We start from the raw sequence: 25129 nt of genomic DNA on the forward strand, positions 1-25129 counted from the left end.
TCAACAGGTGACAGGCACATTATCATGCACCAACAAACTATTTAAATCCCATACTCTAAAAGAAAATGTCCATTCTCAGCCAAGTCAATCATTTATATTGGATGTGCAGTGTCCAACTGCAATAATTCTATGATAATGTGTTTGTGTCTGTGTTTGTTTTTGCCAAGTTTAGGACATATTCAAAATTATATTAAAATGGAAATTACAAATTGACACCAAAATCTCACCATTAGCGAAGATATTACAGTAAATCATGAAATCCTCCAAACATGGTTCTCGTAAACATAAATTACTCCATGCACTTTGTTTTTCCTCTTTGGACCCAAATTCAGAAAACTGAAGATGAAGTCCACATGAAAAGTAACGCATCCAAAGCGCCAATAAAATAAAAATGAGTTCTGTAATTTACATGATGGAAACAGACACAAAGTTGAAAAGTGCCATGATTCAAAAGCCAACGCTATAAAGCTGCTAAATCCAGAACAGGAAGCGGGAATATCAGTCTAACAGTCTGGGAGGTATTTGTATTTGTATTTATTCAAGGTAAGGTCTTTGTACTGTGGAAAACATAGAATTTAAACTTTTTTTTCTAATATAAATCTTGGATCACATGACCTACATATATATACCTGTATGTATGTACACCTCTTTCGTGAGGATCTTTCCTTGGTAACAGTCAATCACCAGTGTGACGGACAGCTGGTATTGTCCAATAGGTGCAAAATGTCAACGTGACGCCAGCCAATTCGCAATACTGGAGGCTTCACAAACCAACTACCAATCTCAGACCTTAAAGCAGAGGGAAGACCACACCGTGCGCTATTCCTGACACATTTCTCGGCATCATGTGTACCTAATTAAGTGGCCAATGAGTGCATATGTGTCAAGAGTAATTCATAAATCATGGCAGTTTGTCTCCCCAAATTGCTCAGATATACAGTACTACAACATGAATTATTTTCCCACAAAAAAAATCTCCTCATGCCATTGGATTAAAGATAATGTGCATCCATGAATGCATCACCAGTCTGTAACAGAACAAATGTCATTAAAGCTCATTTTCATCTCCAGTTGACTGTGCTGTTGCTACGACTACAGCTGCTGCACTGGTCTTCACTTCTGATTGATGCCCCTGATCCAAGCTCATTATTACATAAGTGTACACAGTCCTCTTCCTCTGAGGAAAAAAAATAAAAAATTAGAGGAAACCAAAATGTACTTAAGTCTTCTTCTGGAGAGGTAAACCCACAACAGTACACCGCTGCGGTCGTTTGGCTTGTTTTCCTCGGTGACGTCCCTGCCCGCCTTGGAACACAGATGGAGATTCATCTGTTGCCTGTTCCCTCTTGACTCGTTTTCTTTCTCTGTTCCCGACGCTCCGTCTCTCCAAACACAAACCTTCCCAGGAGCCTGTCTGCCAGCAGAAGCCTCGTACCTCACCGTGCACTTTATCAGACAGTTTATCCTTTTCCTGTGGGCGCTGTCCTCCATCTGTGGCTGTGACACTCAGGATCCATTCCAGGCCATGATTTAGACACCTGGCCTTGGCAGCTCTGCTTTTCCTTTAAAAAGGATTTTATATTATTTTGCTCATTTGTGTTATTTGTTTCAGTTGTTGTAGTACAGGTAAAAGACAAAAAAAAAAGAAAGAACAATGTACAAGGAGCAAGAGAATTTATTGGATACTCATTACTCATCATTGGATTTATTTTTATATACTCTCACTTTACATTGATATCATTTGTATGACCTGTACCAATTTAGACGATGATTTCCAAACCACTTAATCCTTACTTTACTTAAATTTAATGACACTTAATTAACTAAATGGTTCGACACAAAGAATTGTATAATACATACATTAAAATCTTCCTACTCCTGGCAGGAAAATTGGACATCACACACCATTCCCGGTCAAGGTGCAATGTTTTATATAACTTGTGTTGGGGTTTTCGTGTTTGCTGCGGGAGGAGTAGCGTGCCCCTCCTTTAAGGCCTGGAATATCCAGTATCACTTACAAATGTCCTCAAGAGGCATCTTCGTTAATATTTTACTCGGTCGAGAAAGTAAATTACAAGCGAGGCTTTTTCAGACAACAAGAGCAAACAGAATGATGTGAGAGAAAGAAAGAGAGCGGACGGCTGTCTCCAGGGCGTCAGCCACAATGGCTTTCTCATTTTTAACTTGTCAAGTCGGCTTTATCTGTTTTATCGCCAGCAGAACTCCAAACGCTCCAAAGAGCCATAAGGCAGCTTGACAGAGCAAATGCGGCTGTTACAAATTTTCACTGGGGCAAGCAAAAGGAGATTTGAGAAGAAAAGGTATCCGCCGTGCCTCGGCTGCTCAAAGAAAAGTACAACACAAAGTGAAAAATAAACAAGGCAAAAGTTTTTAATCCTCTGCTGCAAAGATTTCTGTAAAAACAAAGCTGATGTTGTTTGTTCAGCAAAACAAGAGAGGAACTTTGCGGAACATTGTGGTCCTGGACTGAGGTTTGAAGAGTGAGCTGCCTGTGACAAACAAACGATTAAACCTAAGAATTGATCCAAGGTTGAAGAGAACCTCTCCTCCCAGCACAGCAGGTGAGTGAGAGATAAACATTTGTGCAAAGTTGGCCAGGTCTAGTCAAGCGGCTGCTACTCCTGGTTCATTTGCAGTTGCCAGCGATGTGTTAAATGGCCATCTGCGATGGGGTGAGAGCCCCCGTAATGACTTCCTGTCTGGGAAAGGAGGAGTGGAGAATGAAGGGAGCGCCGTGACACGTGCTGAAAACAGCAGATACTCGTGACGTGAATGGACACATTTAAAACTTGGAGCGAAGATAAGAGATCAATCTCCTCCGTGAGATTACAAAGAAAAATACCGAGTGGCAGAAGTTGAGAAATGATCAATGGCTCAAATAGAACTCAAGGACAAGGTTATTCTCCCCATTGTTGAACTAAGTGCAACCAACAATGTTGGACACCGCAGAAAATACTCAATATTGTGTGTGAATTTAATGGCACAGCACGGTTATTTTGCTTTTCCAGGAGCGTAAGTATACCTAGTAACTGGTACTTTTCTTTTTTTTAAGTATCTGCTCTGGCGAGGTTCCAAGCGAGCCGAGCCAATACTACGCGTGACATCGTCAGAGTGCCGTCACAGGAAGAGGCACAACAATAGATCAGTTAAAAAAAAGACTTGGAAATCCTGAAAAAACGTGGCTTGATCTCCAACATTCAGCAAGAAAATTTAATTATTTAACAGAGGAGTCTGTTGTATTTAGCGACAGCACCGCTTAAAGCAGGGGTGTCAAACTCATTTTTGTTCAGGGGCCACATACAGCACAATTTGATCTCAAGGGGGCCGGACCAGTCAAAATAGTAAAATAATAGCATAATAACCTATGAACAACAAGAACCCCTTTATTTTTTCTCCTTTGTTTTATATTTACTGAAGGATAATTTTACAAAACATGACATTTCTTGAGAAATATAAGTGCAATTTCAACAATATCATGCCTAAATTTACTATTTACACAGCACACTGGATCTATAAAGGCACAAACTGGAGCATTTGACATTAAGTTTAGATCAGTGTGAAATTTTAACAAATTCATCCTGTGGGCCGATTGGACCCTCTGGCGGGCCCCGGGGCCGTATGTTTGACACCCCTGGCTTAAAGCCTGCGAGCCGCATCAAAAACCCCGCCGCTGTGTTCGGACAGAGTCTGTGTTCTGGTCATGCAGGAAGATTAGTGAACTAATCTTTTTATTTAACTGATTCAGTACATTGAAAACAACTGCTTTACAAGTCACTAGTTTGTGTGTGTTGTGTATAAAACTTACTTACTGTTACTAAATGGAGAACCAACCATGTAGTGGAAACACGGCATTTGTGTCAAGCACTATGATTTCCTATTCATTTCCTCTAAAACTACTTAACGAACATCATCTCATCTCTTACTGACACAACGTTGCTGTTGCACGTCACAAACATTCGTTTTGAATTTTAAAGTTACATACACTACTGCTTTCAGATCAATATCAGATGATGGGAAAAGTTTGACTGTTTGAAATCAAACCTTTTCATCGGTTATTTCTTCATTTTTGCACAGACGTCTGCATCAAAACCCATTACTTTGAATTATTTGTATTATTGTTATGTAAAGAAATGTGGTTTTTTTTTTTGTGCCATAGTAGAATATAAATTGAGATATTTGTAATTTTACAGTAATGATCTACTTAATGCGGTAGAAAATAAAGTCTGAATGGTTTTATCGGTTGAGAACAAACATGGCGAGTTGCGCGTCCATACAGTTCAGCCTCTGAGTAGCGGAAGATCTCTCCTTCCAAGGGCATTTGTGGCTGCATAATTGCCCATAATCATCTTTTCACTCGGGCCTGCTGTGTAATCTTACAGCCTGGCAGCTCTCGACTCTTGTGTTCTACTTTCAGCGCCATCAGCACTCCTGTGTTCAGGTTTTGAGGCGGTAATTCCGCTTTCCCTCCACATCTTCCACGCCTATCCGCGTGACTCATGAGCTAAATTTAAACGCTTCGCGGCTATGACGGAGGAAGATGGACAGCGAGCAGAGACCCACGGTTGTTGGGATTGTGCTACCGAGCCGTTTGCAGGCCATTTACCACATGAGAACAATATTGTAATTAATTCAGGCTAAAATAGGGTTTGGTCTTACATTTTAAGAGACACACGATAGAAAAATATGGAACAGGAGGTTTTAGACATGACCGTTTGCTGTAGTATGTAAAAATATTTATACAGCTTTTACATAATGGGTTTTAATTAGGTTTAACTGTGTTGGCACTATTATATTATAATCTTGTAACCTAATTTTATTGTAAGTGTGTTATTATTTTTATTTGTTTGACCTTTGCTTGCATTTTTGAGCGTGATGCATAAATGTAGACTTTTATCTTACACACGTAAGTAAGCCCTGTACACCCATTTACCCATTTTATTACATTGTTTGTTTTGTTCCATTTCTTTAATGCACATGTGTTTAAAGAAAATAAAAAGTACACATCCATTTCAGTTGTTTGAATTTTTAAAAAAAATAATTCCAGTATGAAAGAAAAAAACGTCCTCTCGCGGAGCAGATTTAGCAGATTGAGAAAAACAAGCTTAATGAACTCGAACAGACGCATGCTGATGAAAACACGGAGGATTTTAACCCTCAGAATTAAATGAACACCACCACTTTTGTTTGTTATTTTTTAACATGAGTATTTTGGGAGGTAGATTTTGACGTGCATGTGGCGGAGTGAGCGGTGGATTCCTCCACCAGCCTGAATGAAGGTGAAGTTAGGACAGATGCAGCTCGTGAGTGTTTTCCACTCAGCCGTGAAAACAGCACTCCCCACACCGCCGCTCGCCTGTGCCACAGTCTGCCCCAATATCAAGCCGGGCTAATGATACATGACCCTGGTCCAGGGCCTCCAGGTTTGGTCATTTCACATACACCCACCTCTTTACTGTCCATCTCTCTGCGGACACTGGCTGCTCTCATTAGAGCAGCATTCTGGGTAATATACTGCACTTCAGCCGGAGATGACAGAAGGGATTTCTGATTTTCAAGACAATCCGGGGGTTTATAACCTCAAGACATAAAGGTCTGATATGATTCTTGCAGGAATTATCTTTAATGAAATATCCCAAAGTGTGAAATATCCACACTAAATTGGGGAGAAAGGGCTTTCCATGCTGCTACGTCAATGCAACATACAATTATTTGGATCGGTAAAGTAAGTCTACCTAATCAGCTGGAATGCTTTACAAAAACAGGTGAGTTTGTCTAAAAAAACGCAAAAAACTATTATTTATAGCTTTTTTTGATTATAGATGTGGACTTCTTATCTCAATGATGCTTTCCCAGTTAAAATAAGGTTAACATAATAGTTTTTAATACTGCTAACCAATGATGCTGAAGTTTAAAAGGTTGTTTGACGACAAGATCAGGGTTTTTACCCCCGTATTCCACCATTGAACAGGAAATATCTCTGTATGCGGTGTGTAAATGTAGGATTTACACTAATTTCAAAAATCATCAGCCCAAATCAGTTAACAAAGGTCAACTGAAAAGGACTGCGGTGGTTTCTTTTTATGGTTTATTGCTTTTGGGAGATGTGAAGGCCAGAGGTGTTTTTTTTTTTTCCCTTCTCTGGAGTAGAGACTCAAGGATAGAGAGTAAACTGTGCTGAGCCACTTCCTTTGCCAGGACTAGACCACAAAAAAAAAAAAAAGACTCCCCTGGAAACAAAGACTCTGTCTCTTTTTCCTCACATCTTGTTATTGTTATTCACTTAAACAAAACTTCATTTAAAAGTTTAAAAACACACAAGGACAAGTGTGAGGGTTCGTTACCCTCACTTCTCACATGTTCCTCATTATATTCTCTTCTCCGTCCTTTTTGAATCGTCTGCTGTTTTGATTTGGATTGTGCCCTCCTGCCATTCTGAAAATCAAATTCTTCATCCTTTTAGCGTCTTAGCTCCTTAGCTGTGCCGTGGTTCACCTTTTGGAGGAGCTTTTATCGCTGTGAGTGCACAGTAGAGAGCGAGTGAAGTCCTGCAGTGCTGCAACTACACTGCTTTGGGCTACAGAGAGGAAAACTACCTGAACTGCACTGGCTCTATTACAAGCATACAGACCATGTCGTTACAAAACTACATAGGGAAAATGCTCCAGTGCCGTATACGGTGAAGGACTCATTCTAAGGTAATGAGGTCATTTATTATTATTATTATTATTTTTATTTGAAAACGTAATTTCTAATGGACCTTTAACTCCACGTATGGCGTTGTACTTGCTTTTTATGTCAGCGCAGTCAAAATAAATGCTCCTTGACCAACTCGAACAATAAAAAGAATTGAACGGAGTCAAGGATGACATTTGGGACGGTGTTAAGAAAAGGTGGAAAAGAGACGAGAAAGGAACGGGATAAATCTACATGAAAAGTCAACCTGACTTCAGTTTGGTCATTACCAAGACTGAGGGGTGATTGATTTTCTTATATCATATATATACACACATATACACATATACATATATATATATATTCAAAGAGGGAAAAATGCACCAAGGACAAAAGTTCACATTATGGGTTCATATAAGTCTTTCTCATCCCATCCTCTACTGTCCTCACTACACAAGGCCTCTGAAAAAGAGAAACATAAGACAAGGAGAAACAGGAGTAGTTCTCGTATAGAATAACTGTGTTGTGATTCCAAGCCGAACCAACTTTCGGGATTTAATAGAGCTCGCTTATTTCTTTCTGAACTTCTGCCACTGAACAAATTGCTTCACGCTCTTGTAACTGCACAAACTCAACAGCTCTCCAACACAAATACTGGATTCACTCACTGGAAATATCAGCGGTTAGGGAATAAATGTAACGTTTTATCCATGCATAAGTTGAGTTCGACTTCAAAGACGCACATGAAATGCAATGGGTATTACTTGTTATATGTGCTCCTGCAAGGAGTGTGTACAACCTAAGGGTACGGAACGTTCGTGAAAACACAATTTCATGTGCAATTTTTTTAATGCAGCTGTTTTTATTGGGTTTATTGTATTATTGAGGACATTCATATATGCACAGCATGAGTCCGAGTCTAATTTTCCTATGTGACACTAAAGCATTGATTGATTTATTGGTTTATTTGGTTGGTCGGTTGATTGATTGATTGATTGATTTGATTAACTCGTGCTTGTTTTGGAACACGATTTGATTGGCTGACACTTGAACATTCCTCAACTTGTGCCAGAAGCAACATGAGCAAAGCATGACAACCACGGTGAATGTTAAAGTGATTCTCGTGTATTGCTCTTACCCGCACCTTGGATTGATCACGGAACATGGAATCACGGCGCTCTCTTTGAATGTGGGTACATGACGCCTGTGAGGCCACTCGCGTCATGTACAAACACAGCCACTGTGTTCCCTCCCTCTCAATCTCCCCTGGAACCCTCTGGGACTGAGTGTTGCTGGTTTTCTATCCTCAGAGCCGGGTAATTACTGCTAATTACACTCACCTGCCATCCCAGGTGTAACGCAGCCTCTTATTAGGAGGTTGAGGAGAAATTAAAAGCAGCGTTGTTTGGCTTCTTGAGGGACACTGATGTAAAGAACCACATCCTAACCGGAGGGATTTATTCACTGCTCAGTAAAGTGAAGTGAAGTTCAGGGAAATGCAGTGACTACTTATGATGAGGGTTTTTCCGTCCCTTTAAAGAGTCTGTGGACCATAGACTGGATAAAAATAGACATTGTCTTTTGGTTTTGAAAAGTGAAGCCGAGATAGTAGGACAGAAGTAGTGCTGAGCAGCCAGGGGGAAACGAGGCTGATGCCAAGAGAACTCCGTTTGAATGGAAGTGTGTTGATTTATAACGTCAGTAAACATGTTCCTGAGGAGTTAATGGTCTCAGTCGCTAGATTTTAGGTCTTCTTCAGAAGAACGTGACGTCAGTCTTATCAATTATGTTCCCATTTCGAGGAAAGATTGCACAACCGTACAGGATCAAGAGCAAAACAACTGCATCTTCCATCTAAAATGCAAATTAAAGGCATCTCGTGTACGTCTGGGTATCAAACGTCAGCGACAGAACATCCCATGTATCACATAACAATGTGTTGCTATCCAGCCCTAATCTTGTGACTGTATTATTTTTTTATGAAGACGGTTATTTTGATCAAAATAGGTTGTATAGAATTCAGCTCTGTTATTATTATTTAACCGACATCCTTTTTAAGCCAGATACCCAGAAAAGTGTTTGAAGATATATCAGTTCCCATAAGAGAAAAGAAATGCTTTATCAGATGATTAAATTAGCATCTATTAATAATCTGGGACAAGACGTGCTATTTGGCTACAATAAGAGAAAAAAAACTTGGGCTAACCTAGTAAAATACAGTAAGTGCTACTGATAACTGAGCACTGTTTATGGCACAGGACACATTTAAAGACATTTTAAGTTGTATTTACATAACTGTACTCTGGTGTAACTGTCGGGTGTACCCCGCCGTTCAGCTGTCCTCATGTGGGGGGGATAAAGCAGTATACGATAAATGAATAAATTAACTTCCAATCAATCAATCAACCAATCTTTATTTCTGTAGCACTTCTTAGACATAAAATGCCCCACAAAGTGCTTTACATATCTTCTTCTTTTGGCTTCTCCTTTTAGGGCTCACCACAGAGGATCAACTGCATATTTAATAAGCCAAATGCAAGTAAAAAGCATGCAAAATAAAATACCACATGCTCCTCCTGTGTTTGATGCTGTTTCCAGACGAATAAACAAGTTTAGAAATTCATCTGGATCCCATTTTTTTTGGAGGCTGCACCTTCAAATCATACGTAAACATTTACAGACCAGCAGTTTGCTTTACTCATTATTAAACTTGATATCTAATTTATAAATTCAATAGGCTGCAATATCAGATTCCTCTGTGGATAAGAAATGTCGCATGAATCAGTGTGTAAAAAGCCCTTAAATACCCTCTGTAGCTGTAACCCTTACAATTTAAAACAAGAAAACAAAATTGGAAAATGATGCAATTTGGGCTCCATCTAGTGGCAAAATATGGTCAGTTAAGGCACAGAGCTCACACACCATTATATAATCTGACTGTGAGGAGCATTCTAGGAGAAGCAGAAGTCTCCAAACTCCAGTTGACAAATCACATATTACAGAGTACTAATCGACTAATCAATCAAATTCAGAAAAGAGAGATCAAAATACAAAAATCATACTGTGAAATGTGGTAGAGGGAAGACAAACATGTCTATTAACACAGATTTAAATATGAAATTAAGTTGCAGTGGAGAACACAAAGACAACTTCTGTGCAGTATTAACTTGTGACTTTATTTAAATTAAAGGTCTATTTCATCAAAAATCTTCAAGTTTCCAGGACAAAAACAAATGGTGCAAACAGTGACAGACAAACAAAAAAAACCCACAAAGCATATCTAAAAGATAACAAAGACAATACTTTCAAGTATGATGAACAGAAAGACACACATAAAGCAACACAAAAGACCATTTTTTTTTTTAACTTTTTCACATTTCAGCAGTCAACACAAAAGTTTATCTATACAAGTTTCTAAAAATGTACAGGTGAACTGAATACTTCTGGTGTGGAGGCGTGTCTGAACAAAAATCAAACTTAAACTGACAAGTGATACATCACAGTTCGCAGTTGATATAAAAATTGTGATTTGCTTCATATGGCATTAACATTTGCATTTGCTCCCTGCCCTTTGGAATATCACTGGAGTGGTTTCACAAACACATTCTTTGGCCCTTAAACATCCATTTTAAGGTCAATTGTCACTTAGCACCAAGTCAGATAGAGTTTATCGTGTTATTTTGTATCCATGGAGGAGTCGTCAGCACATCCCATCATCCTCTGCAGCTCATGAATACACGGTGTAATTGACTGGCTATGGACCTGAGCCATTTTCAACCTGGAAAGAGAAAAAAAGAGGGGGTTATTTGTCAGACAGGTTGCCTCTAAAAAGATGCCCTAAAAAGCTATTGACCATTTAGGTTTACAGCCAAATCGTCAGACAGCAGGAAGTTAATCACCACCGTATGAATATGATAACATCTAAACTTCATAGCTTTTCAAGAGGCTGGGTAATTGGCTGTAGCATCAATCAAATGCTTGGCTGGCAACTTTACAATACAACTGACTTCAATGCATACGCAGTCTTTGTTACCAGGCTGAACTGAATGAGCTAATGTTGACATGTGTGGTGAAGAAAAGCTGACCCAGGACTAAGATGAGTGAACTTACACCCCACAGGTGGCGAGAGTGGACTCCAGTGAGACGTCCGTGCTGCTTTGCTTTGGATGATTATTGATGACAAAAGGAATCACAGTAAACCAGCAAAAATCTCAGTCCTTTAAATGAACTTAAATGCTCAGCACAGCTTTCAGGTAATGACTTAGTGGAAGCGAGGTTTGCCATCGCCTCAGATAACAGTAGTTATTGCTGAGAAGCAGGTAGAAATCTTGGGAGGAAACCTCATACTGACTTTTTGGAATATAAACTTTATTATATAATAATAATAAAACCACAGCCAAAACTGAATTCTACATTATTCCACCGCTTCAATCAAACAGACTGAGGGGTTTGTGTAAAATCCTGAAATATCACGACAAAATTTTGGATGAACTATTAACCAACTGTATAAGATGAGTGTTTAAAGATGCATGTGTATAACATTTAGGATTTAGGTATCAACATTAACAGTATAAACGTTTTAAGTGCAACCCTTGCTTTATGGAGGCCACCATGTTTCTACAACAGCCTGAACATTTTGAAGCAGAAGCTTACAACACAAACTTAGATGACCTAGATGAATGAGTCTTTCTGGTGTTCAAAAGCCACAGTAGTTCCAGATGCACTTGGAAAAATCATTCATTCTAGTACACTGGATTTTTAAATGCTGAGGCAATACCTTCTGAGGAGCTCCCGCCCCCTGCTGGAGTCAGAATGGTAGTGCTGGAGTGCAGCGAGGATGTGAGCTGCCAGAATGCTGTAACACTGTTCTCTCATGGCGTTGTGGTTCACCGTATCCCACTGTGGCAGCTCGCTGGTGTAGCGCCACGCCATCAATGCATGCTCCAACACAGCATCCCATTCTTCGTTTCTCAGAAGAACCTGGCCCCACTCCTGACATGAAACCTAAAATGGAGGAGAAGATAAGTTTCTTCAAATGTCTAAAGTAAAATGCTGCATAATCAGACTTCATCATACAACAACATACATGTAAAATGTTTTTTTTTGTTATTTTATAACATTTGTACTCACTTTAAATGCAACTAGGTGAGGATATGCCTTTCTGTAACAGTGAGCATCCCTGTTGGAGCCAAAACGCGAGTATGGTATGGACCTGTAAACATTTGCCTTCCTTAGCTGCAAGTCTTCCTGGAGATTCTTCATGTCTGACACCATGTTCCTGGGCTCTTGGCTCTAAGATACAAATAAACACAATTTACTTTACTTAAAGTTCATTAACTACACAGAACACTGCGATGATTAATGCTCGGTTTTGCAAATTAACAAGATGAATACCTGTTCAACTAAGATGAGGGATCTGATTAACTGTACAAGCTGTTGTTTGGAGAGCGGCGTATGCTGCTCATCCATCTTCTCGCTCTGCTCCTCTAGTCTCCCACTCCAAACACCACCAATGGGCAACTCCACTGGAGAAAGAAGGGACAGTAAATGACAGAATGACCGTAAACCAAAAGGTTGAATTACCAGTAAATAAGGAGATCATCAGATAGAAACACACTTTAGTACATCGATCCATCCTAAAACTGTTGCTATCACTCATTTTTGTTTAATTGTTTTATGTTTTTTCGTTCCCCCTCTGATATTTTGTGTGACGCTGCAACTTAGACACAAAATGAAACTTGTCATTTTGTCATAGCAGCTCTGACGACATTCTATCAATCTATAGAAGTTTGATAATCTGACTTCAACGTGTCTCCATCGTACACTGAGATCAAACATACATTTCATCTATTCATCGTCTGATTCAAATACATCTCTAATCAGGGGAAGGTAATCAGAAACAACTGCTGATGTGGCAATATCTTAATCAGTTTATTGTTTTAAAGGTCCAGTGTGTAAACATTAGTGAAATGTAATGGTGAGACTAAAATACAAAGGCTTCAACAACATTCCAGTTGTTAGTTATGTAAGGTGCTGCTTCAAAATGACTTGTTTATCTATTCTAACACTGAAAAGCTATATGTATCACCAAACTATACACAATTAAGTCATTTTAAAGCAATTATACACTTACAAACTCGTACAGAATTTCAGTCAATCAACCATCTTAAATGTTACATACTGGACATTTAATCTGGTTAAAGAACAATGGAACACAGCTTGCTATTTTAAGTGAAATGAAAATGAAACAAAAGGGAGACAAATGAAGTACGACTTATGACCAGCTCGCAGTAAATATTGGACGTTAATGATTAAAAGGGAACTTACATGGCTGCACGCGCTTTGCGTTGGCTGCCGTATTTCTCCCCCTTGTTAGAGAAGATGGAGCCAAACGAGGACTTAGAATTTCCAGGTAGGACCTCCTCATCCGAGCTGCAAAAACAAACAGCACAAAGCATTGTAGTGTCCGTGTTCTGTATGTTGAAGCATCGTGCTGCTAAGTTGCTACACCTTAAAAATCACCAGCTGTGCACTGGGGTCGCGCGCTTGTTGGATTAGCGCGATAGCGACAAAACAACAAAACAAACTAAAAAAAATACACATTCAAGTTTTTTTTTAAGAATTAAAACATACTACTTTTCCCACTCACCTGCAATTTTTGGCTGTGGAGCTGGTATTTCCATCAACGCTCGTCTTTGCTGACAAACAGCTGCCATTATTGTGACTAAAATACGACGCTAACTACTCGATAGCAGCCAGGGATGCTACTGCTGTTAGCTGGACTTTAAACACCACCAGTAGCCGCGGAGGAAAGTTTAACTTCACCGCAGCAGAAGGTCACTTCAACTCGGAGACTCCTCCTCGCACTGTAGCAGCTCTTTCCACGGCCTCTGTAGTTTAATCATAAACATATAAGCAATTTTCGGTATATTCTGCCTCCCTAAGAAGAGGTAAAGTAAGACGTAACTTAAGTTTTTCTGAGCTGCTGCAGGAGCACAATGCTGATGAGGAGGCGCGCGCGCGACACGAGTTACCGCGCGGGCGTGGTTTCCCTACACACTTTGAGCTGATTGGTCAACGTCACTGCATGCGAAAAAGAAGCGCCCAATATGCAGATTTACAAGCAAACACCCCTACCCCCCACACACTGCCTCATGCAAACACAATAAAGGAACTCATGTATTTTGTTTTACCACTGAAAACGATAATAGCATTAAAATAATAAAATAAACCCTCTATGATAACATTAAAAATACTAATGTAAGTTCAAAATTATGAGATGAAGTTACACAAAGTTGTAATGATGGGATAAAAAAAGTCATAATTATCTAAGAGTAAATTATATAATTATGAGATGGAAGCCAAGCATATGAGATAAATGAAAGTGTTTCTTTTGAGATAGAAATTCATTACTATTTGAAAATAAACTATTATTTGTAACTTTTCTATTAAATTAAAAATACAATTATTGGATAAAAAGTCAAAAATATTAGATGAACTCTGAATTATAAGATGTTTTCTGTGATTAAGTAGTAAAAAAAACCCCTATAAGATGCTAAGTCATTATTATGGCTTTAGAAGTCAATAATATGAACACAAACTATGATAGCAGGTAGGGCTATAAAGTTGAAATATGAAACTTTATAGCTTCACAATTATTATTATTATTTTTTAAGTTAAGACCACTTCACAAAAGTTAGACTTTTTACCTTGACTCTGTGTCTAATCATTTTGACTTTAATTGTCATGATTATGACTTTAATCTCATAATCCTCATGTCTCACTCTTTACTTCACAATAAACCTTTCTTTCCATTGGTGTCCATGTGTTCTATCTACAACCCCTTGAACTTTACAGTTGAACTGAACTTTGGATCTTTAGCAACACACCCATGTTTAAACCAATCAAAGAAGCAGCTGAAGTGAAGATAAGGCAAAACTAAAAAGACACCAGTGCTGATCTGTTGTTACAGGGAAAGGTTTAAAACAGAAGACGCACTAAAAGAGACATATCTGTAAAATATTTTAATATGTTGGTAGATTAATCTTGTCAAGAGAGTCTTGATACATGGTTTGCAATAATAAACCAGATGAAAAATAATTTTAAATAGATATAACTAACACGTCATTCTGAAAAAAAAAAAGTTCCTTTAATTGTTAATCTTGTAGTATTATTATATAGTAGTTTTCATAATTTTATATTTAGCTTATTCAATTAGCAGGTAAATGCAGTGCAACTTCAGCATCCCTGTATTTCCAGCATTTCTAACTATTTAAGCAAAAAACAAACAAACACTGCTTTGTAAATGCAAAAGGGTTGAAATCAGTTCACTGTTACATAGTCATTGAGAAATTGAGCTGTATTTTGGCTTTATTTCTACTGTATATAGCATGTGAATAAAATGACAGCAACAATTTCCTCACTGGCACATTTTATTTTAATTTCTACAGGTAACGTTTTAAACTTATTATAAATATCTCTAGTAAAACTGCACTTTGATTGAACTGAAAGTGAGTTCACTCCAGCCCTGCATATTAAATGACCTAAAAAGCTGAATACTTAATGGCCTCTCAAAATTGCTACGGCAAATAATATAATTCTGTTGTATTTATATACATTATAAACATGTTAATAACTTACATAATGCACAGGTAAAAGGGGATCTATTAGGTACATTTAATATTACAAAGGTCTGTGACAGTATGGCTTTGCAAATGTATACACAATATAGTCATCAGAAACAGCAGAGCCCAGTCAGTGGAGTCAGACTGGGCTCCCTTTCAGCATCTTACGCATCAAATTGATAGTTATGAAACCTTAATCGTAAATATGTCTGCATCAAGTCGTATACGTTATAGATTTTGATATGGAGACTGTCCAGCCATATAAATACAACTTTCACCAAGATGCTTAAAGACAGACTAATACTAGCTGTGTAGGCCACACTATAAAGCACAAGGAGTAGTCCCTACTTGCTGAGCAGCGTTTTAAGGGAGCGGGTGAGTGCGTTAGCAATGGCCGACATGGTACTGGAGTGGCGAACCAGGGCTTTCACGCTGTGCTCCCCTGGCGCTCCCACGGTGGCAGCCTCGGCTGCTTTGAGCAAACAAATATAGTTCATAACAACCTCGTCCACCTTTGCCACAACTTCTCTCTGTTGGTGTGGAGCCGAGGCTCCGAGCCCTCTAACCAGACACATGCAAGCTTCACACAGACAGCATAGCACCTGGAAGCTACACGTTACAGCTAGCAGCATTTCCTCTGGGCTACTGTGTGCTTGTGCCATCCTCCTACATGCCCGGCCCAATTCTTTTGACTCAACTGAGAGGAGCTGCTTGTACTGGGACACATCCTGGACTGGCATCTGCGGTCCACGATCACAGCGACCAATGCTGGATCTTACCAGCGCAATAAGCTCACTGGAATCACGGCGAACATCAGTGAAGCCGGATGGGAAGCTATACATGTGGTCTTTGAGTGCGTTGATTCGTCCAAGACGGTCACTAAAGCTCATGTTATTGAGGACCTCGCCATATAGCTGCTCTCCAGCTGCATCCACCACTGAGCCACAGGGCGATATGGCTGACACAGTGCCACCATTAATATCAATACTCTTCTCACCACGGCTTCGTCTGGGCCTCTCCCACTCAGTCTCATCCTCTTCACCCTCACTCTTACGTTTAAAGAAACAATAGCTAAAAGGTCCGTTGCATCTCCAGGGACTAGTGTCCAGTTTTTGAGAGCCTTTCATGTGTTTAGTGTCTTTCTGCAATGGAAATGCCACCGATGCCCTTCTACTATCTAACGTACTGCCTGTAGACCAACATGTGGTATGGGAAGACACAGAACCTTGGGAATAGCTCTTGGAGAGCCTCTTCCTTGTTGGCCTCCGCTGGACTTTGGTGTCACCTTGTTGGGGCACAGATGGCAACAAGGGCTGCTGACTCCTGCTTCGGGTTGGCTTCTCAAATAGAACTTCAACGCTACCAGAACTGGCAGTGACATTGCTGGAGCTGCGTTTGAGCTCCCTACCTCTTTGTAGGTTGTTGCCGAAGGGATCGGTCTGTGGTAGGTTTGGGGAAGGGGCTTGGATGTGGTTCTGATTCTGCCGGGACTGGATGGAATGGATTGGATCTTGTGTGAAGCCTGAATTTCTGGAGCTAGTGTTGACTTGTAAAGGTATAGACAAAGTAGGAGGAGGTGGTGGGGGAGGAGGTGGAGACTGTAGATTGGGAGTTGGAGATTTAAGACAATCTCTCCTTGTAGACGCCTGTCTGATAAAAGCTGATGGGTGGTCTCCCCTTCCCAGTGAGAGGGTGTTGAGTTCTGCTCGTTGACCACTTAGATTGGAGGCAGCTGAGAAACATAGAGAATCACTGGGACGAGAATGAGGAGACCTCGGGTCTGATTTTAACCACTCCTCTGAACTGCCACTAGGTTGGCTTTTTGACCGACGAGGGGGGTGGTTACAGGTTGCACCACCATCACGGCTTCCACCTGCGATGAATGCCCCATCATGAGTCATAAAGCCCTCTGTCTTGTAAAGGGACAGAGCGTGCTCTGGGTCAATACCACTCCTCTCTAATTCATTCTCCAGGCCAGAGAGGGAGTTTCTTCTCTCTGCAGTAGCCGCTCTGAAATGTAGACTTTCATTTGGTCTGTGAGCTTGCATGTCAGAACCTCTCTTCAGTTTAGCAGGAAGTGTGGCTGAGTGGTAAGACCGTAGATTTCTATTTGCCAGTTGCATAGTTGCAGCGTTAGGGTTTACTACATTTGGGTTGAGGAATGGGGATGAAATCGAGGAAGGCATACATGGGCAGCGAGCGATGGTGTTGCCCCGATTCCTCACCATTTCAACAAGCTGAGGGTTGCTTGTGATAAAGCGCCTGGTGTCCTTTTTCACTGCCCCTCCCATGCCTGCACTGTGCAGCTTCCCTCCCTGGTGCATTTGGCTGACTGTCAGATAGTTAATCAGTTGTCTGTAAGCCTCACTGCCTTCTTTCTGGTTCAGCCCTTTAAAACAGGGCTGTTGTTTAGCATGCAGATCATTAAAGGGCTTCTTGTTTGCACTACTTGTGGTTTCTTTATGCTTTAATGGTGTGGCTGAGGAGGGTCGGCCTGGTTCACCCCCAGCAGGGGGGTGAATGTTGGGTAGCATTTTCCGAAGAAGGGCAGGGTCTGCGTGAGGGTGGAGGTCTTTTCCTTGCATACTCTGACCAGGGATGCTGTGAGGGATTCCGGATTTGCTTTCCTCATAGTTAAGCACCCTGAATAACGAGGAGGAGGAACTGGAAAGTGGGTGCCTTTGTGAATGGAGGTGCTTTGATTCAACTGCACCCGAGCCAAGTGGTGAGTCAGTCGGAGTTGCACAGGCACTGCTGTTTGTGCTGCCACCAGCATCCAGTGATGAGCAGAGAGAACCCTGGAGTGAACTGTGGGCTTCTCCTTGCAAACTAGAAATCCTTTTGGCGAGGTGGTACTCACACAAACGAGCGACACTCTGCTGTCTAGAAATTGGCTGATGGTTGTTTTGTATGTCAGATCCCTGGTCAGACACTGCTGCTGTGGGATTTTTGGTTGGAGACAACAATGATGCTACAACTAGATGTTCGTCTTGCTCAGCAGGCACAGCGCCATTGTCTGTGCCACAGACCCCCAAGTTAACGGCATTTGAGAGCTGATCAGAGGTTGAGGAGGGATGATGGGGAATTCTGTGGCGATCAAGGGGTAGACTATTTGCTCCAGAATTTTCTGCCACAAAAGAATTTTGTCTTCCTGGACTTTCCCCTCTCTCACAAAATGAAGTGCGTTGGTCCAAGTCAAAATGGCTACTACTGCCCCGCTGTCCTTCCCGTGTGCTGAAAGTGTTGTACTTCCCACTGGAATCTGCAGACTTTTTGTGATGCTTGCCTCCTGGTGTGGTGGAACTTGGCCGCTGCAGAGTGGATGAGACGTTAGTCTGGGATCTCACGTCCAAGCTGTCCTGCCCCGATGAAGCGGTGTCTAATTGAGGACTCCGTCTCGGAGGAACTGCCGGAGGTTGAAGGTGCCGTGCCGGACTAGGTTTCTTCTGTGTTGTCCCTCCTGTCCTAGGTGAGACAGGGAACTCAGTTTTCTCCTCAAGTAATGGTTGGTATCCTTCCCTCGTGGCCACCAGAAGGCGCATGTGGCTCTCGCTGAGTCTGTGAGTAGCAGCCAGTTCAGAGATTTCAGTCATCTCTGAGGAGTTGGTCTCATTTCCAGAATCTGAGGATGACCCTGGGCTAAAGCCTCGCGATGTGAAAACACCTAAAATAAACGAGAGACAGGGTCATTCAACAAAAGGTTAAAATCAAACAGAGGGTAATGTTTCAATGTCAAAGTTAACACAATAATAACGCAAATTCCTTTTGATGCCACAAAAATGTTTTGACACTTGTTCTGTGAGTGGAACTTTCCAAAACAAATGTTTTAAAACAGAGGAAACACCACGATCATTTTGATAAATGTATTAAAAACTTGAAATAATATCCCTTGAAATGCCATCTATTTGCAAAGTTAACTATGGACAATTATGTGATTACTCAATTAAATATTTGAATCAATTGACCGCATTTTTATTGTTCACTGCGACACAGAATTGGTTTGAGGTTGGTTGGATTTAATTAAAAGGGGAATTAAGGAAGAGTATTTAACCAACCTCGATTGTTACTGTTGGGGGGTGGTGGGGGAGGTGCCTGTTCAGAGACAGACAGAGCCTCCAGTGCCTGTAGAGTGTTTATGACTGAGTTCTCCAGTCGTCTCTCCCCTCCCCTGGTTCCTTCCCCCTCCCCATGTGTTGGTATGGCATCAATTAACGACACTGGGATGTCATCATTGTCCCGCGTGCTAAGTGGTCTTCCCTCAGGTGCGGCGTCCTCATCAGAACTGTCCCGAAAACCCGGTGGTGGAGCTGCAATCGCATGGTTGAGCGTCTGTAGCAGCGTGTCATCTTCGTCTTCATCTACGCCGTCATCTCCCTCGGGAGGAGGGAGTGATGTCAGGTCGATGATGTCGTCGGTGGAACCAGAGAGCGTGAGGAAGGTAGCGGCCGTGGTACGCACCCCACCTTGATTGCCACAGTTTTCATCTCCACCTCCTCTATCGTCACTCACTGGTGTCCCCCCAGTGGAGTCTTCCTCACAGGAAGCATCATCATCGTCCTCTGCATCATCTGTCGTGTCATGATAAAATAGGTCTCTTAGGAGTGGCTCCTCACCACCTCCCTCAGTGATGATGTTACTATACACATGTGTCAGACCGCTGAACTGACATGGCGCCATGTCCTGTGGCTGAAAGTCTGTGTTGTTGTGCAAGCAGAGCGGTTTGTGCTCAGGTACCTCCGGACTCTCCAACAGTCGCTTATAGCCCGCGTTCTTAGACGGGTTCAAGGGCTGGTCCCCCCCAAAAATAAAAGACACTTTGGCACTCCGAGGTGAGTCTTGAGGTTTGTGTCTGGTAGCCGGGGGAGGAGGAGGTGGCAGCGGACTTCTCCGGGTCCCTAGGTCTCTGTTGTCAGGGTTTTGCAGTTCGTGAAAGTAAGGAGAGATGCTGTTTCTGTTCTCTTTCTGCCTGTTGTCTGGAAATGCAGAGTCTCTGTTGTTAACCTCTCCTTGGCTGAGTGAAAGCTCCTCATTTTCCCCCAGAGATGTGCTGTAGGGCCACTCCAGGACACGATCCTGACCTGCAGGGAGCATACAAGGTTTTATCTTATGTTCTTTTTATATTTAATGTTGATTTTTAAATTCTAAAGGGCCTTGTCTTCACTAGACATTTTCGAGTGCTCCACTTCAGGACTGTGAGGCTTTGTGCCGCACTGTAAAACACACCATCCAATTTAGCCTTGAGTCGTGCCAGAGTACGAGTGTTCATCAACTTTTCAATTTGTTTAATGGTGGACGACCCTGCCAGGACAAAGGCAGTGACACTCCTCTATACAACATCCAGTGGACAAATGAAAATGTTCTGAAATAAAACATTCAATTTGGTTTCAAGCGCCGTTTGGATTCAGACGCATCACTTCTTGAAATTGTCCATTTTTGTGTCCAGTAAATTGATATATCTAGTTGAAGTTTGAACAAAGGATTTGTCTAAACATCTTTAAAAAAGACAGGAATACAAGGGCACAAGGCAACACATAATCTAATGTGAATCTGTATTTTTGTGTATTATAGTATCCCAACACATTTTAATTTAAACTTTCCTGCTCACACACACACATACACAGTTGTGCAGCTATTCTTCTTACGACACTGCATTGACTTCCATTCATTTGGACAGCCAAAACAAAGCATTATCCCTAACTTTAACTTCCCCAGTTAATACTTAATCCTAACCTTAACATAACCACAATTCTAATTTAGCCACAGGCTTAAACTGACTCCTCAGAAACGAGGTTTTGCCTCATTAGGATCAGGTTTTGGTCTTAATAAGGACTACTGGTCCTGACAAGGTCAGTGTTTATGCCAGAAAAGGTAGGAGGTAAAAATACTAAAAAAAAGTACTCACACACACACACACACACACACACACGCACACACGCAGAGGGAGTGAATAATTAAATACTTGTGTCATCCCCTCCAGTGCTGTTACAGCGGGCCATGCTGAAGATAGATCTCCTTGAGTCCACTAGGAGGCGATAGTAGCCTGCTGTTAGGCAGGCCAGGTTCATTGCATCACTTGACTCCATGATGAGCGTGATGGGCTGTATCAGAAAAAAAGAGGGAGGCAAGTAAAGAGGACAGATGGAGAGAGAAAAGATGAAGAAGGGGTAAATATGTGATATAAAAGAAATATACTAACCCTGACGTCCAGAACATGTAGCTCCAGCCGGACATTGGTGTCGTCCTCGGTGAGGATCTCGATGCGGTTGACGTGGCTGAAGTCGGCCAACAGGGCCACCAGGTTGGTGCGTGCATTGATGACATGACTGATGCCATAACGTGGGCCCACGAGCAGCATCACCTCTGTCTGTTTCTCCCCTTGCTAGAGACAGAAGAGCGTACGCGTTAGAGATAAAACATAAGTCTGAAACTGAAGGTTCATATCAAACAAATCCTTCCCGGGACTAATGGTCTCACCAAAAGTATTGATTTGAACTCCCTCCCTCCGTAGAGTCTGAGTTCGCTGAGGTACCTCAGGTAATGTACCTTGGCCTGCAAAGCAGTCAGCTGCACAGAGAGAAGTGAAATACATTAGCAGGCATGTGAAATGAAATCTCCTCCCGAGGACGGGTATTTGTCTTCTAATGTCAGGATGTAAAGCGTTCTCCAGCCACTTTGATGTGGACTGCTGGTTTTCCATTATGTCATATGATTTAAATCTGATCAAACTCTGAACGAAGAGCTACTCCACTGCAGTGCTCCTTAAGGCTCTCTTAAAATAGAAAGCACCAAAAGCACCAATGCTATATCTACAGTTTACCCAAAAGCGTTGAAAAATCTCATACCCTTCAACAAGACAAAGCCGCTCAATAAAAATGTCACATAACACGCCGACTTAGCATATTGATAAGTCATCTCTGGTTAATTACAGTTAGTGTAAATTCAAGACCGCAACGAGGAAGTTGATTTAGAGAATCAATGTTTTGATTATTTCCATCTTGGTTCATGAGTGCCACTCGGCTGTATTTCTCCCTAATGAGCAGATTGGATATCATCTGGCACAGCGCATACAAATTATTATACTGCTCGCTCTCAGGGGGAGGAAATCAATATCCTTGTGGTTTAACTGTCAAATGTATAGACACATATGTTAAGTACGTTTAACCTCAACTACACTCTAATTGCATGGAGCTGTAATTAGGATGGTAAAGTTGGATCGTGAAGTGATGTTTTTTTTAATTTCTCAAAGACAGCAGACCATATAAATAACTTATAACACATTTTAAATATATATAAAAAAGTATTATGTATGTATTTATTAATTCATTTATATTAAAAACACCAATATGATTACAATGTCATATAATGACATGAAATCCAAGCTTTACTGCAAACATTCTATGTTATATTCCCCCTACTGTGATAAATCCCACAAACAGCGCACAACCAGCCTCACTGTCTGTGGCACACATGTGTTCCTAATGCAGATGTAAATCTTTTTTTTTGTGTGTGTAAAAAAACACAAACATGGGTCCAAATATAAAAACAGCTGGGCCCTGTAGTTCTCAGAAGTTAGGAGGAATATTATTCAGCCAAGATTAATAGACATTTGGCACCGTACTGAGTATGTGGTGCAGACTCAAAATAAGCTATAGCTTCTGTTCTCATTGGAATAAAAGGAACATGTCACCCAAAGCCTAAACATTTATTGTTGCAGTAGAGCGTTAATGTTTTACGCTGTTTAATGGATAAACTATCACTAAATATTTACTCCCAATGTGCATCAAATTAAAAATCTCCTCATCATATTTGTGTCCCCATTATTAACCATAAAAAGGCCAGAAAGTTTTTTTTCACCATTTTTCCAGAATAACTTTGAATATCTGGCAGTTATTTACAATTTACTGCATGTTAACATATTGTTTTAACAATTTAAAATGAATTGAATGAATTAGTTGTACATGAACATCAGATTTTGCATGTTAAATTTGAAATGTGAAGATATTTAAAATAACATTTGTTTGAGTCTCAATGTGTAAAAAACAGGCCAAACAATGGAAACTATGGACAGGCGTTTTTACAACTCTTTCCTCTCTGATGACTAAGACTCACTACACTCAGTGTTAAAGTGTTAAAATAATAACATTTTGAGGCATAGGGTTAACATATGTGTCCTGAGTAGTTATGCACCTAACCTCATTCACCTGACAGTTGACAGTAAATCACTAATTAAAGCTGAAGCTGTTGCACAGGTTCACAAGGTTAAAAACACCAGCAGCTGCTTATTTATCTAAACATAAAGAGCTGAAAGGCTGCATATGTGTGTGTGTGTGTGTGAAAATGAATAGGTTATGACGTATGCACACAGTTTAGAAATGCATGAAAATGCTTGTTATTCACATCATCATCCAAGGTCTGGCTTGACGAAGGGTCCGAGGTTGACAAGGGTGAGAACCTCTACAAGGTCTGTGCCTGGCCGCGATGCTATTTTAAGGTATTGCATCAGAAAACAAAGAAATTGTGTGTGTGTGTGTGTGTGTGACAGAAGTTTACTAACAAGGGCAACGAAAGACAAAGAAAGCTGCTTACTTTCTTCCCTGGAGGCACAAGGTTCTGGTTGGTTTTAAGGATGTGTGTCAGAGCCTTCCTGATGTTTTTCTCCTTCATGGTGGTCAGCACAGCAGGAGGCAAGAACACTGGCAGACCCCACTCCTTTCTGTTGAGGTGAGAGATTGATTTTATAGAGATAAATAAAGGCTAGAGATCAGATGCTTCCTCGCCTACAACCTGTGGTGATGTTGTTGTGAACAGAATGAGAATATCCCAAAATTTAAACTCTACATTTGTACAGATGAGGGCAGCAAATCAGTGTTTTCTGCACAGGGAGGGCACAGACCACACCCACACGTGACACATAAGCTTCTCATTCAAATTTTGCACAACTTGTAACAATTCAATAAAAGAGCATGTGAAATTATGTGGGCTTCCATCCACTGCTGTTAAGTGATAGGAGGCACAATACAGGTCACCATGACCAGAATACAGTCATACATTTAATAGCACCAAGCAAATTAAAATAAAAAAATTATCAAATATCCGTTGTAATCCTTTATTCAATTTTTCAAATCTTCACTCCACTTCAAAAATACTTTCCCTTTAAGTAATTTAAACGTTTGTCTGGAAAACCTTGGTGTGCAAAAGAGGGAATAATAAATATGGCAATTTACCGATCAAATTAATAATAATAATGAATGTGTTTTTGAAAAAACTCATGCTAGTAAAGTCCCACACGTAAACTTACTGGATATATTTCAGCGAGACCTTCTGGCTCTGTCGCGTTGTCATGGTGAGGATGTACATCTGCAGTGCAGCCAATCGCAGCGCGGCGTCGTACTTGAGCTCCGGGCCGAATCGCTCCAGCACCACATCGTTACAACTCTAGAGAAAAAAGCAGGGCTTTATAAGTTATATAAGAGTTGCAGAAATCAAGTCTTCGGGCATGTGAACTGCATTTTTAAGCGACAGTCCAGCCTCGCTAAGATCAAATAAGTTCTTCTCAACCTTTGTGGCAACAGATTCTGTCAAAGGGGATCAATTTCCAGTGCCTGTTGAAGAACGTGCAAACACACAATAGTAAACTGACAAAAGATGATTAGTTTTCCTTCTCTCAGGCTTTTATTTCTGACTAAATATTACAGAATCCAGCAGGACAGTCATTTTTTATTCTACCAAGACAAAAGCACTTTTACTTAAAGACTAATTTGCAAATTGTCTTCAAGGAATTCATTCTGAAGAAAAACAAGTGACATAATCAT

At 40.8% G+C, this 25129-nt stretch overlaps 2 protein-coding genes across 5 annotated transcripts in view; both read right to left on the reverse strand.

Moving 5' to 3' along the window:
- Positions 1–9848: 9848 nt before the first annotated feature.
- LOC122783820 lies at positions 9849–13871 on the reverse strand. The gene is made up of 6 exons (XM_044048690.1): positions 13343–13871; positions 13021–13125; positions 12088–12218; positions 11824–11985; positions 11471–11697; positions 9849–10471 (listed from the first exon to the last, which is right to left on the reverse strand). Exons 1-6 carry the CDS (start codon positions 13407–13409, stop codon positions 10369–10371), a joined length of 795 nt encoding a protein of 264 aa, XP_043904625.1. The 5' UTR covers positions 13410–13871; the 3' UTR covers positions 9849–10368.
- An 831-nt stretch (positions 13872–14702) lies between these two features.
- The window catches only part of LOC122786037 (FERM and PDZ domain-containing protein 4-like), a 58196-nt gene continuing 47769 nt past the window's right edge, over positions 14703–25129 (reverse strand). For all 4 annotated transcript variants that reach the window (XM_044052039.1, XM_044052055.1, XM_044052064.1 and 1 more), the window contains 7 exons: positions 24616–24752; positions 23904–24030; positions 21792–21881; positions 21514–21696; positions 21277–21415; positions 19373–20395; positions 14703–18981 (listed from right to left, as the gene is read on the reverse strand). In XM_044052039.1, coding sequence (XP_043907974.1) covers positions 15662–18981; positions 19373–20395; positions 21277–21415; positions 21514–21696; positions 21792–21881; positions 23904–24030; positions 24616–24752 — 5019 coding nt within the window. In that variant the 3' untranslated portion in view covers positions 14703–15661. The remainder of the gene's footprint in view (positions 18982–19372; positions 20396–21276; positions 21416–21513; positions 21697–21791; positions 21882–23903; positions 24031–24615; positions 24753–25129) is intronic.

This window comes from Solea senegalensis, linkage group LG2, assembly GCF_019176455.1.
Source record: "Solea senegalensis isolate Sse05_10M linkage group LG2, IFAPA_SoseM_1, whole genome shotgun sequence".
Classification (NCBI taxonomy): Eukaryota; Metazoa; Chordata; class Actinopteri; order Pleuronectiformes; family Soleidae; genus Solea; species Solea senegalensis.

Excerpts from the sequence above, each read along its gene's own strand:
- LOC122783820 (XM_044048690.1), bottom strand. The coding sequence starts at position 13,409 with ATGGCAGCTGTTTGTCAGCAAAGACGAGCGTTGATGGAAATACCAGCT. Across the intron at positions 12,219-13,020 it reads CGCAAAGCGCGTGCAGCCAT|TGGAGTTGCCCATTGGTGGT; the intron begins GTAAGTTCCCTT and ends TTCTTTCTCCAG. Across the intron at positions 11,986-12,087 it reads CCCTCATCTTAGTTGAACAG|AGCCAAGAGCCCAGGAACAT; the intron begins GTATTCATCTTG and ends TTTGTATCTTAG.